The 16,083-nt window shown below is 38.8% G+C and overlaps 1 protein-coding gene and 1 long non-coding RNA gene across 38 annotated transcripts in view; one reads left to right on the top strand and one right to left on the bottom strand.

Moving 5' to 3' along the window:
* Window positions 1–16,083, bottom strand: part of ERC1 (ELKS/RAB6-interacting/CAST family member 1) — a 511,501-nt gene that overhangs the window by 199,765 nt on the left and 295,653 nt on the right. For all 27 annotated transcript variants that reach the window (XM_054527822.2, XM_063711693.1, XM_063711688.1 and 24 more), the window contains one exon: window positions 10,499–10,659. In XM_054527822.2, coding sequence (XP_054383797.1) covers window positions 10,499–10,659 — 161 coding nt within the window. The remainder of the gene's footprint in view (window positions 1–10,498; window positions 10,660–16,083) is intronic.
* LOC129049301 (uncharacterized) overlaps window positions 1–16,083 on the top strand; it is a 117,940-nt gene that overhangs the window by 81,822 nt on the left and 20,035 nt on the right. For 2 of the 11 annotated variants that reach the window (XR_008512280.2, XR_008512274.2), the window contains 2 exons: window positions 5,869–5,992; window positions 9,547–9,699. The exons of the other annotated variants lie outside the window; for them this stretch is intronic. This is a non-coding gene — a long non-coding RNA (uncharacterized LOC129049301). Of the gene's footprint in view, window positions 1–5,868; window positions 5,993–9,546; window positions 9,700–16,083 lie in introns of those variants that run through there. 11 annotated transcript variants of the gene reach the window in all.

The following is a 16,083-nucleotide window of genomic DNA, read 5'->3' as shown; positions in this document are numbered from 1 at the left end:
GACGTCGTCACTGCAGTCCTGTCGTCTAGTCTGACGTCGTCACTGCAGTCCTGTCGTCTAGTCTGACGTCGTCACTGCAGTCCTGTCTAGTCTGATGTCGTCACTGCAGTCCTGTAGTACGGTCTGACGTCGTCACTGCAGTCCTGTAGTACGGTCTGACGTCGTCACTGCAGTCCTGTAGTACGGTCTGACGTCGTCACTGCAGTCCTGTAGTACGGTCTGATGTTGTCACTGCAGTCCTGTAGTCTAGTCTGACGTTGTCACTGCAGTCCTGTAGTCTAGTCTGAGGTTGTCACTGCAGTCCTGTAGTCTAGTCTGAGGTTGTCACTGTAGTCCTGTAGTATAGTCTGATGTTGTCACTGCAGTCCTGTAGTATAGTCTGACGTTGTCACTGTAGTCCTGTAGTACAGTCTGACGTTGTCACTGCAGTCCTGTAGTATAGTCTGACGTTGTCACTGTAGTCCTGTAGTATAGTCTGACGTTGGGTAGCATAATGCCTCCAGCTTGTTCTTTTTGCTTAGGATTGCCTTGGCTATTCGGGCTCTTTTTTGGTTCCATATGACAAATTCAATTTCTTTAATAGATAAAGGCCTGCTCAATTTTCTATTCCTTCTTGAGCCAGTTTTAATAAATTATATTTTTCAAAGAATGTCTATTTATTACATTTATTGGTATAAGGTCGCTCAAAATATTCCCTTATCTTTTTAAGTGTCTTTAGAAACTGAAGTGATAACCCCTCTCTCATTTCAGGTATTGGCAATTCATGTGCCTTCCTTTTTCCCTTGATCCGTTTGGTAGGGACTTATCAATTTTTTAAATTTTTTAAAGAACCACGGTTATGAATTTTGTGAATTTTCTCTGTTGATTCTCTGTCTTCTATGTGTTTGATTTCTGTTATCTTTACTATTTCCGTTATCCTACTTACTGTGGTTTAATCTGCTTCTTTTTCTGGTACCTTAGTATAGAAACTAAGATCAATGAATTTCAACTTTTCTTCTTTTTTAATATAGGTATATAAGGGTAAAAATTTCATTCTAACCACTTTTTCAACTGTGAAACACAAAATTTCACATTTGAATTTTCATTCAGTTCAAAATGATTCCCTAATATTCCTTCTTCTCTAAGCCACGGTATTTAGAATTATGTTATCTAATTTCCAAACATTTTCTAAGTATCATATTAACTTCTAACTGAATTCTACTATGGTTAGAGAACAACTTCAACATATCTCAGTCTTCTGAAATTTACTGTGACTTACTTTTTAAGGCCCAGCATATGGTCTGTATCTGTGAAACTTCCATATGCACTTAAAAAACATATATTTTCTCCAGTTGTTAGATACAGTATTCTATAAATGTTAAACAAGTCAAGTTAATAGTCTTTAGATCTCCTATATTTCTGATTGCTTTTGTTTGTTTACTAATTGTATCAGTTTCTAAGGAATAGAGGTCAAAATCCCCAGTAATGACTGGTGGCCACAGATTTGTTTTACCTTTAGTTCTGTCAGTCTGTCCTTCATGAATTTTGAAGCTCTATTAGATATATATTTGTTAGGATTATTATGTCATTTGGATGTGTCGTCCCCTTTATCTTTATGATATGCTCTTTTTTATCTCTGGGAATACTCTTTGTGTGGAAGTCTCCTTTGTCTGATATTAATATAGCTATGCCAGGTTTCTTAGGATTACCATTTCCAACAACCACCTTTTTCTGTTAATTCCAGCCAGTGTTTATGATAGTATAGGTCTTATGTACAGCATACAGTTGAGCCTTGCTTTTTTTTTCTAATACATCCATTCTAATATCTCTGTCCTTTACTTAGTGTGTTTATTATATTTCATTTTCCCATAAATATTGATATGGTTGAATTTCTGTCATTCATTTGTTGTTTCTGTTCTTTGTTTATTTGTTGTTCCTTTTCTGCCTTTATTGGTTGGATAAATGAAACAATTTTTAGCATTGCATTTTATTTCCTCTATTAGCTCTTCAGTTGTTTTTTGTTTTTTTTTTTGTTTTTTTTTTGTGAGAGTCTCATTCTGTCGTCCAGGCTGGAGTGCAGTGGCGCCATCTTGGCTCACTGCAACCTCTGCCTCCCAGGTTCAAGCAATTCTCCTGCCTCAGAATCCCGAGTAGCTGGGATAACAGGCACCCGCCACCACACCCGGCTAGTTTTTGTATTTTTAGTAGAGACGGGGGTTTCACCATGTTGGCCAAGCTGGTCTCAAACTCCTGACCTCAAGTGATCCGCATGCCTTGGGCTCCCAAAGTGCTGGGATTACAGGCATGAGCCATGGTGCCTAGCCGCTCTTCAGGGTTTTTAAAATTTTTGTTGTTATTATTTTGGTAGTTGCTCTACAGCTAACAATATGCACCTTATCAAAGTCTATTTAGATTAGAAATTGTACTACTTCACATCTAACACTTCATAATCTTTCTTTCTATTTTTTTTTTTTTTGTTAGAGACAGGGTTTTACTCTGTCAACCATGCTAGTGTCCAGTGGCACAAACAGGACTCAGTGTAAACTCAAAATCCTGGGCTCAAGTGATCCTCCAGTCTCAGCTTCCCAAAGCACTGGGATCACAGGCATGAGTCACCATGCCCAGCCAACAGTTCATATTTTCTACTTTAAGAACGTAACAACCTTACAATTCTATCTCCTAATATTTTGAGATACTGTTGTCCTATCTTTCACTTTTACATGTATTATAAATGCCAGCTCATCATGTTATTTTTGCTTTAAATGGTTAGTTGTCTTTTAAGGGAATTCTGAGAAGAAAAAATACATTTTCTACATGTATCAACTGATTTACCATGTCTGTGTTTTTTTTTTTTTTTTGGCGGGGGGACAGAGTCTCACTCTATCACCCAGGCTGGAGTGCAGTGGCGTGATCTTGGCTCACTACAGCCTCCGTGTCCTGGGCTCAGGAATCCTCAGTCTCAGCCTCCCAAGTAATTGGAACAAGAGGTATGAGCCACCATCCTCAGCTAATTTTTTTTTTTTTGTAGAAACAGGGTTTCGTCATGTTGTCTAGGCTGGTCTCAGACTCCTGGACTTAAGTGATCCTCCCACCTTGGCCTCTCGAAGTGTTGAGATTACAGGCGTGAGCCACAGTGCCCGGCCCATGTCTGGTGTTCTTCATTCCTTCCTGTAGATTCATGCTCCCATCTGGATTCATTTCCCTTCAGCTTGAAGAACACCCATTAGCATTTCTTGTAGAGTGCTTTCTAGAGATGAATTCTTTTCATATTTGTTTATATGAAATTGTCTTTATTTAATCCTAGTTTTTAAAGGGTCTTTTTCTTTGGTTACAGAATTTTAGGCTAATTTTTTTTTTTTTTTAGTACCCTGAAAGAAGTTCCATTGTCTTCAGGTCCTCACTGTTTCTGATTAAGGACTCAGCTATCAATAGTTTCCCTTTATGCGCTGTGCCTTTTTTCTCAGGCTGCTTTTATTTTTCTCTGCATATTTTGTTTCCAGCAACTGGATGATGATATTTCTAGTTGTGATTTTTTATTTTTTGTATTTATCCTGCTTGGTTTCACTTAGTTTCTGGGATTTGTAAATCAAAGATTTATGGTTTCAAATTAAATTAGAGAAATATGTTGGTCATTTTTAGAAACTGTCTTTCATCTGCTTCATGCTCACTTTTATCCTTCTAGTGCTCCACATGTATGTTAACCCATTTGAAATTGTCCTACATGTCACTGAGGCTCTGTTCATTCGGTAAAAATCCTTTCACTCCCTGTTCTATAGATTGAATAATTTCAATTGATCTATTTTGAAGTTCACTGACTCTTTCTTTTGACAGCTCTAATTTGCCATTAAGACTATCCAATAGGCCGGGTGCGGTGGCTCACGCCTGTAATCCCAGCACTTTGGGAGGCCAATCTGAGGTCGGGAGTTTCAGACCAGCCTGACCAACATGGAAAAACCTCGCCTCTACTAAAAATACAAAATTAGCTGGGTGTGGTGGCGCATGCCTGTAATCCCAGCTACTTGGGAGGCTAAGGCAGGAGAATCACTTGAACCCGGGAGGCGGAGGTTGCGGTGAGCCAAGATGGCGCCACTGCACTCCAGCCTGGGCAACAAGAGCGAAAAACTCCATCTCAAAAAAAAAAAAAAAAGACTATCCAATAAATTTTTCATTTCTATTTCAATTATCAAATTTCCATTTTCATTTTATGATTATTACTTTTTTGAGATAGGGTCTCATTTTGTTGCCTAGGCTGGAGTACAGTGGCACAATCAAAGCTCACTGCAGCCTCAATCTCCCAGGCTCAAGCAATCCTCTCACCTCACCCTCCCAAGTAGTTGCACCACCACACCTGGCTGATATTTTAAAAAATTTTTGTAGAGACAAGTTCTCACTATGTCAAATTTCCATTTTAAAATACTTTTCCTTTCTCTGTTGAGATTTCCTATCTATTCCATCATCAACATGACATTTTTCTTTAATTTTTTGATGTATATGTATAGGGGTGAATTTAGTTTTTTGTTTTTTTTTTTTTTCTGTTAAACCAAATAGGACTCCTCAGAGGTGATTTCTACTGCATGCTCCTTTTCTGCTCTATAGATCATATGTTCCTGATTCTTTGCATGTCTGGTAATTTTTAAAAGCTCAACATGGGATATATTGCAAATATGGTTCTGTTAATTTCTTCTGAGGAGCAGTGATTTTTATTTTAGTACATATAAGTCAGTTAATAGTTGACTCCTTGAACTTGTATAGGTTTGGAGTTAACCTTTGATATGCTGATCTGCTGAAAGCTCAGGATATTTCCCAGGCTTCTCTATCTCGGTGAGACTCATCGTCCAAATTTGGTCTACCCTGTAAGACTTAATTGGGGCCTTGTTTTACCAGTCTTAGCCTGGGTCTAGAGTAGGCCTTATATTAAAGCATGGTCCTTGTTCCTAAAGCCTATCTTTTTTGTTATCTCAGCTAGATAACTGAAGTTAACAAGGATTTCTCCATGCTGACTGGGTTGGAACTCCAGATTCCCCACTGCTCTATCTCTAATATTACAATTCCAGTCTCATTCTGTAGCATCTAATCTCTGGTAAGCCTTGGGCAGTCTCATTCAGTGAACACGTAGCCCAGTCCTCAGCCAGGAATCATGATATCTGGCTTCCAGCTTCTCCTCAGTATACTGTTTGTATATGAATTACTTCCCTGATTTACACATGATATTTACAACTACAGAATCAGGGGACCTCAGGAGGTCATCTGGCCAAAGAAGCACACAATTTTTAAATTGATGGGAGACCTTTCGAATCTGAGTGAGAAAACTGCAGACCTGAAAAGCTAAGTGATGTCTCCAGGTACAAACACAAAAGCACAAATTGGATTTTCAGTTGTAAATGTCATGCTTTGCAAGCACCCAGCTTTACCAACTTCAACGTGTTTTTTTAAATCTCATTTGATCCGTATAACAACTTCATGAGGTGGGTCTAAGTATTACTACGCCTGCTTCACGGGTAAGCAAACTGGCTCAAAATGTAAGCAAATCCTTTGCTACACAGAGCATCTTTTAATCCTCTTTCATTCAGTAACTTCTGGAAGAAAAGCTTATGATTAAATGGATAGATTACTGTCTTTGACATCCACAGCTTGAGGGGAGTTTTACCTATTTGGAGAGTGAGTAGCTACCTATAGGGTACACTCTGGAGGACAATAAAACAGATGGTCCTGAAAGGAAAATTAAAAAACAAAAAACATCAAAAATCCAAACAAAACCAAAAAAACCTGCCATACTGGTAAATTATATATCAGATTTTCTTCAAATGGGTATTGCAATTAGGTTAAGGCATCAGGTTACCTACCTACAATAATTAACCTTTTAAATGATTCATTTATATTTAACAAAAGGGATGAGGGTTGATCCTATACCTCCAACAGAGAAAAAAGAAAAGGAAAAAGTAGGACAATAATCTCACTTCCTTCGTCTTGTGAGGAGTAGATGACAGACAGTCTTAATTTCATCCCTACACAGGTAAGCACATTTTTACACGTGAACCATATATTGATAGAGAGAGAGAAAGAATTTTGAAAGTTGAAAACAAGAGGGACTTTCGGGGTCTTTACCTGAAAAGTTTAGTTCTTTATTTGTTACTTAGACCTTATTCCAGCCACTTGAGGCTTTTTACATAAAAAAAGATTAGAAAGCATGGATTTTTTTTTAAACATGGTTTCTTCTATTTGGAAGTTATGTCTGATCTTAAAAAGCTAAAATGTGGAATAAGTTTAAAATTTAAAGAAGGAGAAAGGCAAAGAACACTTAGGGTTATTTGTAATTTATTCCAATTCAGGTCACAAGAAAGTAAAGAAATTTCTATAGGGTGGGCCATATAAAAGCACTGAATATCAGGGCAGAAAAAAGGGGAGCAGAATGAGAGAGTTAAGCAAAACTGAGCAGGAGTCCCAAGGGATAGTTGATTGTAGATATAAACTTTGCTTTATAACTTTAACTAGTCCCAGACCCACCAATGCTATTTGTTTATAGCTATACTGTACAACATATTGTTTTTTTTTCAAGTGTAAAATAATTTTATATTAATTTATGTGGGTTTCCTACATAACATTCAACCTCAGTATTCTAGCCCATTGTGAAAAATGCTTCCAAGTCCACTGAAAGTCCTTTATCATATGTCTACAGACTTTAAAAAAAATGGCTTTTGGTGGAAGTATAAATAAATATGGCTTTGTGAAGAGGAAACATGCTCTTATGTAACTCAGAATGCATTTTCATTTTTATTTTCCCCCCTGAATTGTTACTAGGATATAATTTGGATAACTATTTACAATTTTATAGTTAATTCGGAACACTATGTCATAAATCCCTAAGGAGATTTTTTTTCAATGTGAGCAACTCCACAATTTTTTTTTTTTTTTTTTGAGACAGTTTCACTCTTGTTGGCCAGGCTGGAGTGCAATGGCGTGATCTCGGCTCACTGCAACCTCCGCTTCCTGGGTTCAAGTGATTCTCCTGCCTCAGCCTCTTGAGTAGCTGGGTTTACAGGCACGGGCCACCACGCCTGGCTAATTTTTGTTGTTGTTGTTTTGTTTTTTTTTGAGACGGAGTCTCGCTCTGTCGCCCAGGCTGGAGTGCAGTGGCGTGATCTCGGCTCACTGCAAGCTCCGCCTCCCGAGTTCATGCCATTCTCCTGCCTCAGCCTCCCGAGTAGCTGGGACTACAGGCGCCTGCCACCGCGCCTGGCTAATTTTTTGTATTTTTAGTAGAGACGGGGTTCACCGTGTTAGCCAGGATGGTCTCAATCTTCTGACCTCGTGATCCACCTGCCTTGGCCTCCCAAAGTGCTGGGATTACAGGCATGAGCCACCGTGCCCAGCCACGCCTGGCTAATTTTTTTTTTTTTCTTTTGAGATGGAGTCTCGCTCTGTCACCCAGGCTGGAGTGCAGTGGCGCAATCTCAGCTCACTGCAACCTCTGCCTCCCAGGTTCAAGCGATTCTCCTGCCTCACCCTCCTGAGTAGCTGGGATTACGGTGTGCGCCACCACACCCAGCTAATTTTTGTACTTTTAGTAGAGACGAGGGTTCACCATGTTGGCCAGTCTGGTCTCGAACTCCTGACCTTGTGATCCACCGGCCTCGGCCTCCCAAAGTGCTGGGATTACAGGCGTGAGCCACCGCGTCCAGCCAATTTTTTATATTTTCAGTAGAGACAGGGTTTCGCCATGTTGGCCAGGCTGGTCTAGAACTCCTGACCTCAGGTGATCCACCTGCCTTGGCCTCCCAAAGTGCTGGGATTACAGGTGTGAGCCACCGTGCCCAGCCTGTTAACAGCTCTCTTAATCACAATTGTACTCTACTTTTCTCTCCTAACAGTCAATAATTTTTTAAATGTCAGAATTTAGTACTGGACTCTTCTTAGGTACATATAAAAATTTATTCTCTGTTAGTGGGAGACCTTTTTTTGGCCAGAAAGCATCTCATGAGTATATAACTTAACACAGAGATATTTGGATTACTCTGCCAGCTTTACTTGTTTCCAGAGAAGACCAGTCTTCTAAACATGTCTGTCTAGTCAGTTCAGGAGATTCTAATATTTTTCATTTTTCACCTGTGTTGACATCATCTTTTAAATCATATTTATTTATTTTTTAAGCTCCCAATTAGTATAGTGATTTAACTTCTACTCGTTGGTTTCATTCTTTGAATGACTTACAACTAACTGCCTGCATATAGGAGGCTACCTATTGAATAGCTCTAAACTCTCAATGAAACCAAAGAGCTCTGCCACCTCTTCCCTGAACAAACCAGTTGTCAGGGCAGTCAAATTCACAGCTTAATAAAAATTTTATTAAAAATAAAAAATAGACTTGTAAAATTTATTCTGAATGCTAATGTAGGGTGGGACTGCAGGAGGAGTTTGAATGCAGGGCAGTGTCGAATGAACTAGCTCACCTAGAATTCTTAATAGTGAACCTCATGACCTCAACTGATACTTAAAATTTATTACAGTTATTACAGTTGTTATTTTATTATTTTTCCCCTGCTCCCTTTTATCCTTTCTTTCTTAAGGGAAAAAGGCTAACATAAAAGTGGAATAAAAAAGTAATGGTTAACAAAACCACAGCATAAGGAAGAGAAGAACCATTGTGGGATCTGCCAATAAAAATGTTCCTTCTCTTCAGGGCTGGCTAACCAACGCAAATGTTTCTAATGCACCACTGGCAGGCTACCAAGCGAACTGTTTTACGTCTCCCCAAACTTAGGGTCACCATTTATCTGTAACAGATGCTCAAAAATTACATTAATATACGCTAGGAATGGAAAATAGCTATTAATTCATTTCTCTTGGCTTGATGAGGTCAGGATTATTCCAGAAAACAAAGCTATTCTAGTGCTTTGCTGAAGAATTTTCTATGCAAATGGGCCAACTACCTTTTCCTCAGGGAAGACTCTGTCTTATTCTAGCTCCAGAGTCACACATATTCCTGTTTCAGTCTCCCTGCACATTTCATGCCCCTCATATTTCTGCCTCTCAGGTTCTCTAGGTAGACTAAGTCTTTCTACTTGTTCGATGATCAATAATTGAATAATTTAAACCTTTAAAATATGGTGGGTCATGCAATGACTACAGAGTGAAGAATCTAGTGTCATCACCAGCAGTCACAGGGAGGACTTGCCTTTCTCCACTTAAGTTTGCAAGCTTTTTCCTCATGATGCTACTCGGAACTCTAACCTCTCTTAATTCTCCCCCTACGCCAATCCACTTCTGGCTTCACTTGCGCATTACTTCCAAGACACATCACTTGTAATGCTTTTCTAAAAGGACAGAATCTCGTAGCCTTGCACTATAGCCCAAGAACGTGAAAGCACAGAGGACACCTCAACATTCTTGGGTTGCAGTCACAATATCGCAATTACCATGTCCCATGAGAATTCATGCTAAGGTATCATGGCAAGATTCTGTACAGCTCTATTATTCAGGTATTCAAAGTTTACTGATAGTTCAAAGTAGCAGAAAAGTAAACTGATGTCAGTTTAAAGCACCAGTTGGAGTGAAAAAGTTTTATTTTAGGCCAAAGACAGACTGTGCATTTATGCAGAGAAGAAGTGAGCAATGGCCATGTGAGAGAGAACTGAGAGCGAAAGGCTGCTGAGGCAGGGACTTGAGATCTGTGACAGAAAGAAGAATCTGGCCTTATGAAGGAGAAAGAAACCTATCCTCTGAGACAGAAAAGAAGACAACAAAAATAAAGATAACTGCTGACAGAACGAAGGTAACTGAGGGATCCCGGGATAGACCTGGTTTCAGTAAAATAGCAGTAGGGCCTTTAGGTAAGGGGAAGGGTTAGGAATGGTAAATGAGAGGGTACAACTGGATTTTCAAAAGAGACATGTTTGTTTTAAACAGAAGGTCACTGAGAAGTAAAAGAAACATCTACTATGTATTAGCAGATGCATACATGCTTCACAACAGATTATAGTCTCAGCAACCTACAAAATGTGGGGGAAGCAGGAAAATGTATAACAAAGCTCTGCTAAAAGTGACATTTTTCTAAAAATTGGCTTCCAGTGTGGCAAAATGTTAACTATTGAATCTTGGAGATAGGTATATGGGGGTTCATTCTCTCTACTTGTGTGTACCTTTGGAAATGTTTACAATAAAAAATGTGTTTAAAAATTGCCTAGTCTTCATACAACCTCAGAACCAACAGCCCTCTTCCCCAGTAAGCTCGCCATTTTGCCTGAACTTTCCAGAAGATTTTAGGAATTTCAGAGAGGTAATTACACACAGATATGTATAAGCCAGAGGATTTAAAATTCATTAAAGAGGAACCAAAAATATTTCTATTTGATCAGGATTTGTTCCACCTTTGACCAAATTTATTCTAGAGAGTGAGAAATACAAGTTAGCACTAAAATTAAGTAAGTGTATTGGGGTAATAAACAGAGCCGGAAGATGAATGCAGGGAGAAAAAGTATTTCCACTAAGCATATGCTTGAAGAATAAGACTACAAACACTTACTTCATCTCCAGAACTTCCTCTAAGTGTTTCCTTCTCTCCGCCCGAAGATTAGTCAAGTGAGTTTCCTTTTCTGCCAGAGACTGCTGGGTGGAGGACAGCTTTGCTTTCATGGATTCTAGTTCCTGCTTTACTTTCTCCATGGCCATCAGTAACTCCTCCACCTATCACAAATATGGGAAAGAGAACAACAGAGTATCTTGATCAATTAAAGTCAGAGAACCTGGGTAACACGCAACTCCTGGGTCCAGAAAATTGAAGAGACACAGGAACACATTAAAAATTCTGTACTCTTTCTGGATCAGTTATGTGTATGTATATATCAAGAATCAATACAGCAGATAATAACATCCCTACAGTATAATTCTTTTCAGTTTAGGTCAGAAAGAACTTAATACATGCAAGGGCATACGAGTCATCAGTTTAAGAAGTCGCACGCTGCCACAGACAGTACCTTTTAAGGAAGTTCTTTGGAAATAATACAATACAAATATAAATATAAAAAAAATACAGAACGATTTTAGGAAATAAAAGACATAAACTTGACAAATAACAGATTTCCTGTATACATAGATGAATAATTTTTAGTCCTCTAAACTAAAATTTTCCTATTTACATCATTAAGAAGAATTTCTTTTTAAAGAAACCGCTAGAATTCAATCGGACCATTTCTTGCTCTAAATCCAGGTAGGTAGGGTTTCTTTTTTAAGGAAGGCAGGAAGGAAATATATCCCTATATACCTATATAGTTATGTGTGTGTATATATACATACCAGATAGAAAGGAGACAGAATGCTTTAAAAATGACATGGGGAAAAAAAAAAAAAACAAAAAAACGCTTTGATAACAACAGACCTGAAAAACAACAAACAAAAAGCCACCAGAGAAGACAGACAAAATGCTAAAACATAAGGAAAAGAAACTAAGAGAGCAAGGTAAGTACTTTATCAGTAATTTCCACTTATTCCAGGTGGCTACCAAATCAGAATTATTGAAATAAACATGTTCATTTCAATTCAGAAGCAAATGTAATCAAATAGCCAACTGCATCAATTACAAGAGTTTATGTTAGGTTGTTAATTGCCAAGAAAGGATCTTGGTAATAACTAGTTTTTTCAGAAGTAAAAGATAGGGCAGGTAGAGGTGAGGCATTTGCCATTCATTGATTCCTACATAAACCCCATTTGTGTGATGCTAAAACAGAGAAACCTAGAGTCAAAAATCAGCATGACAAATCAAAGTTGTTTCACTGACCCTTGGAAATTAGTGCTTCCTACCTAAACAAAGTTTCCATGCTGATTGGTAACAGCTGTTAAACAATGATAGTAAGCAGATGCATTTAGTTTTTTGGCACCTGAATTTTTTTATCCTTCCAGAAGTGAGCAAGTTAAATGTCTCCAGCTAACAGCATCCTCACAGTCCCAGTTGCCATAAGAATATATTGTTACAGCCGGGCGCTGTGGCTCATGCCTGTAATCTCAGCACTTTGGGAGGCCGAGGCAGGTGGATCACCTGAGGTCAGGAGTTCGAGACTAGCCTGGCCAACATGGCAAAACCCTGTCTCTACTAAACAAATAAACAAACAAAAAAGAGAATATATTGCTATGTAATACACTGGGATAGGTATTCACACATCTGCAAGCTTTACATGAACATATACCATTGATTCCATTTTATCAGTTTAATTCATGTAAAATTTTATCTAAAATTGGGTACAAATAATACACCAAGCTATGTTTTTATAACATAAAATCAGTAATGGATAAGAACCATTTATAGGAGCTCCAACACATAAAGCATAGGATGTGTCCATCTTTTATAAACTTATCTTAAACAGATCTAAAAAAAATCTGCCTCCTATCCTGTCTTTTGCCACTCCAGGCAACCAACATTGTCACTTTCTTACATAACTTGGACAGATATTTTACATATACACAAGCAAGCATGTGCAAATAACCCATTCCGCCTTTTTCTACACAAATGGAAGCCCATTCTATACATACTCCTATGCATTTAAACATTTTGGGAAAGTTTTTATTAAAATACAAAATAAACATAGAAAAATACACAAATAATAAATGTACAGCTTTAAGAATTTTCTGAGTGAACACACCTACGTAATCAGCACATAAAACAATAAACTAAACGTTACCAGTACCCCAGAAACTGCCCACATATCCCCTTTCCAGATAAAGAGTAACTGGAGTAAAAGGCAGTAAAACTGCCTTTTAACACTCTAGATTAATTTTGACTGCTTATTTTTAATTTATACAAATGAAATTATGTAGTATATAATTTTACAGATTTTTAAACTCAGTGTACTATCTGTGAGATTCATCCAGGTTGCCCGATGCAATTATCGTAACTGTATGGTATGCCACTGTGTGAAAATACCAACATTTATTTGAAGCACTTGTGATAATGAGCAGTTCTTAATTTTAATGGAGTTCAATCAATTTTCTCCTTTATATTTCTTATATGCTCAGAGCTTTTCATATACTGAATAAGATTTTCTCTACTTCAAGGTCATGAGAATATTCTTCTATCCTTTCTTATAAATTCTTTATTGTTTCATGTTTTCATTTACAATATATATGCAACCGATTTTTGCATACATTGTAATGGTTAAAATTCATTTTTATTAGTATGAAGATAGAAGAATTTCAAAAGTCATGGTTAGAAGAAACTTTCTACCTACTTTGCAAAAGATTATAGCTTTAAAGACTACTTATAAATTGTAGGAAAAAATGTAGGGTCCAGCCCTACCGGGCCTGTGGGTTTTCTCTTTGTGTGTGGAGACAAGAGATCGTAGAAATAAAGATACAAGATGAGATAAGAGAAAAACAGCTGGGCCCAGGGGACCACGGACCACTACCACCAAGACGCAGAGACCGGTAGTGGCCCCGAACGCTTGCACTCGCTGCTATTTATTGTATTCTAGGCAAGGGGGTAGGGTAAGAAGTGTGGGTTATCTCAAATGATTGACAGGGTCAAGTGAGTCACGTGTCCACTGGACAGGGGGCCTTTCCCTTTAAAGTAGCCGAGGCGGGGAGGAAGGACAGCATACGTCAGCATTTCTTGTATGCACTTCACAGAAAGATCAAAAGTCTTTAATACTTTGACTAATTCTGCTACTGCTAAGAGGAGGACCCAGGTGCACAGACGGAACATGAAAGTGGACAAGGAGCGTGACCACTGAAGCACAGCACCGCAGAGAAACGTTTAGGCCTCTGGATGACTGCGGGCAGGCCTGGCTAACATCAGGCCTCCCACAAAAGGTGGTGGAGCAGAGTGTTCTCTAACTCCCCCAGGGAAAGGGAGACTCCCTTTCCCGGTCTGCTAAATAACGGGTGCCTTCGCAGGCACTGGCGCTGCCGCTAGACCAAGGAGCCCTCAAGTGGCCCTTATCCAGGGTGACAGAGGGCTCATGCTCTTGTCTTCTGGTCACTGCTCACAGTGTCCTTTCAGCTCTTAATTCTGTATGGCCTGGTATTTTCTTAGGTTATAATTATAGAACTGAGATTATTATAATAATAAAGAGTAACACTACAAGCTAATGATTTATAATATTCATACATAATCATATCTATATCCTATTTCTAGTATAACTTTTATTATTCTAATTATTTTCTTTATTCTACTGGAACAGCTTGTGCCTTCGGTCTCCTGCCTCGGCACCTGGGTGGCTTGCCTCCCACAAAAAAGGATTTAACAATGTCTTATACTGCACATAACTACCTCAAATTTTATGAATAAGCAATGTAAAATACTGCATGCAAAAAACAGGGCCTACCATATGCACGTATTTTAGAATCAAGCGCAAAGCACCCATCTATAGACTTACTACCCAGGAGCTTTGCAAGTGCACTGCAGCTGTATCGCACTGAATCTCCCATGAAAGGTGATCAGCATTCTTAGTGTTACTTATCCCTTACACGTCTTTATTTTTACCTCTAATGTATATATGCCAAAATAAATCACTGATTATTTTTATCAGTTTACGAACTTCATATAAACAGCATTTTCTTTCTTATCTCATCCAACATTATGCTTTTTTGATATGTGTTTTTTTTTTTTGAGACAGAGCACTCACTGCAACCTCCACCTCCCGGGTTCAAGCAATTCTCCTGCCTCAGCCTCCCGAGTAGCTGGGACTACAGTGCACGCCACCACGCTCGGCTGATTTTTTTGTATTTTTAGTAGAGACGGGGTTTCACTGTGTTACTTGGATGGTCTTGATCTCCAGACCTCGTTATCCACCCGCCTTGGCCTCCCAAAGTGCTGGGATGACAGGCGTGAGCCACTGCGCATGGCCAATGCATTTTTTTTTGTAAAGGCTCACCGTATGTGAATATTCCAGAACCAAGAGCAAACACACACCTGTGTATTCACCTCCCAGAAGCCAAAAACAATGACAGCTCAACAGCATTGACCACACTACCACCCAGATTATGGTTTGCCATTAAACTAAACAGGCTCCTTAGAAAAATGACTGAGTCCAGATTTGGAACAGGAAATTTCTAAGATGAACTTTGTACATCTTGTGCTGGAAAGCAAGAGAAATAGGGATCATGGCAAAAGGACACAGAAACGCTGATACCAAAACCAGCCAGGGAAGGAAGGGAGGGACTCAGGGAGGGAACTAACTGACTACAGAGGAATATCTCCTATATAGATGCAAAAATCCTCAACAAAATATTAGAAAACCGAACCCAACAACATGTAAAAATTGAGATTTATCCCAGGAATACAAAGGTGGTTTAACATACAAAAATGAATCAATGTAATTGGCCTGCTTGAACATCCGTCCCCTCCAAACCTCATGTTGAAATTTGATTCCCCGTGTTGGAGGTGGGGTGCCTAGCGGGATTTATGTGGGTCATGGGGTGGATCCCTCACGAATAAATTCATGCCCTTCCTCGGGGATGAGTGAGTTCTCATTCTATTAGTTCACTAAGAAAGAACTGATTGTTAAAAAAGAGCATGGCACCACCCCATCTGTCTTGCCTCCTCTCTCACCGTAAGATCTCTGCAAAAGCTGGCTCCGCTTCACCTTCCACCATGAGTAGAAACACCCTAAGGCCCAAACCAGGTACAGACACCAGTTCTTGAACTTTCAAGCCATCCTGAATCGTGAGCAAAAGAAACCTTTTTCTTTATAAATTACCTAGCCTAAAGTATTCCTTTATAGCAACACTAAATGGACTCAGGGCTACCGGATATATTAATAATACACTGTATTAATAGAATACAGGAAAAAAACTCTATGATCAACTCAATCGATGGAGAAAAAGCATTTGACAAGTTCTAACATCCTTTCATGCTAAAAACACTCAACAAACTAGGAATGGAAGAGGACTTCCTCAACTCATAAAGGGCATCTATGAAAAACCCACAGGTAACATCATCCTTAATGATGAAAGGCTGAATGTTTTTCCTCTTCGACCAGGATCAAGAACAAGACCAGAATGTCTACTATTATCGTTTCAATTTAACATTGTACTAGACATAATAGCCAGGGATATTAGGCCACACAAAAAATTAAAAGGATCCATATTAGAAAGGAAGACATAAACTATGTTTAGTTT

This window comes from Pongo abelii, chromosome 10 (genome assembly GCF_028885655.2).
Source record: "Pongo abelii isolate AG06213 chromosome 10, NHGRI_mPonAbe1-v2.0_pri, whole genome shotgun sequence".
Taxonomy (NCBI): domain Eukaryota; kingdom Metazoa; phylum Chordata; class Mammalia; order Primates; family Hominidae; genus Pongo; species Pongo abelii.
This window is presented reverse-complemented; position numbering and strand designations above follow the sequence as displayed.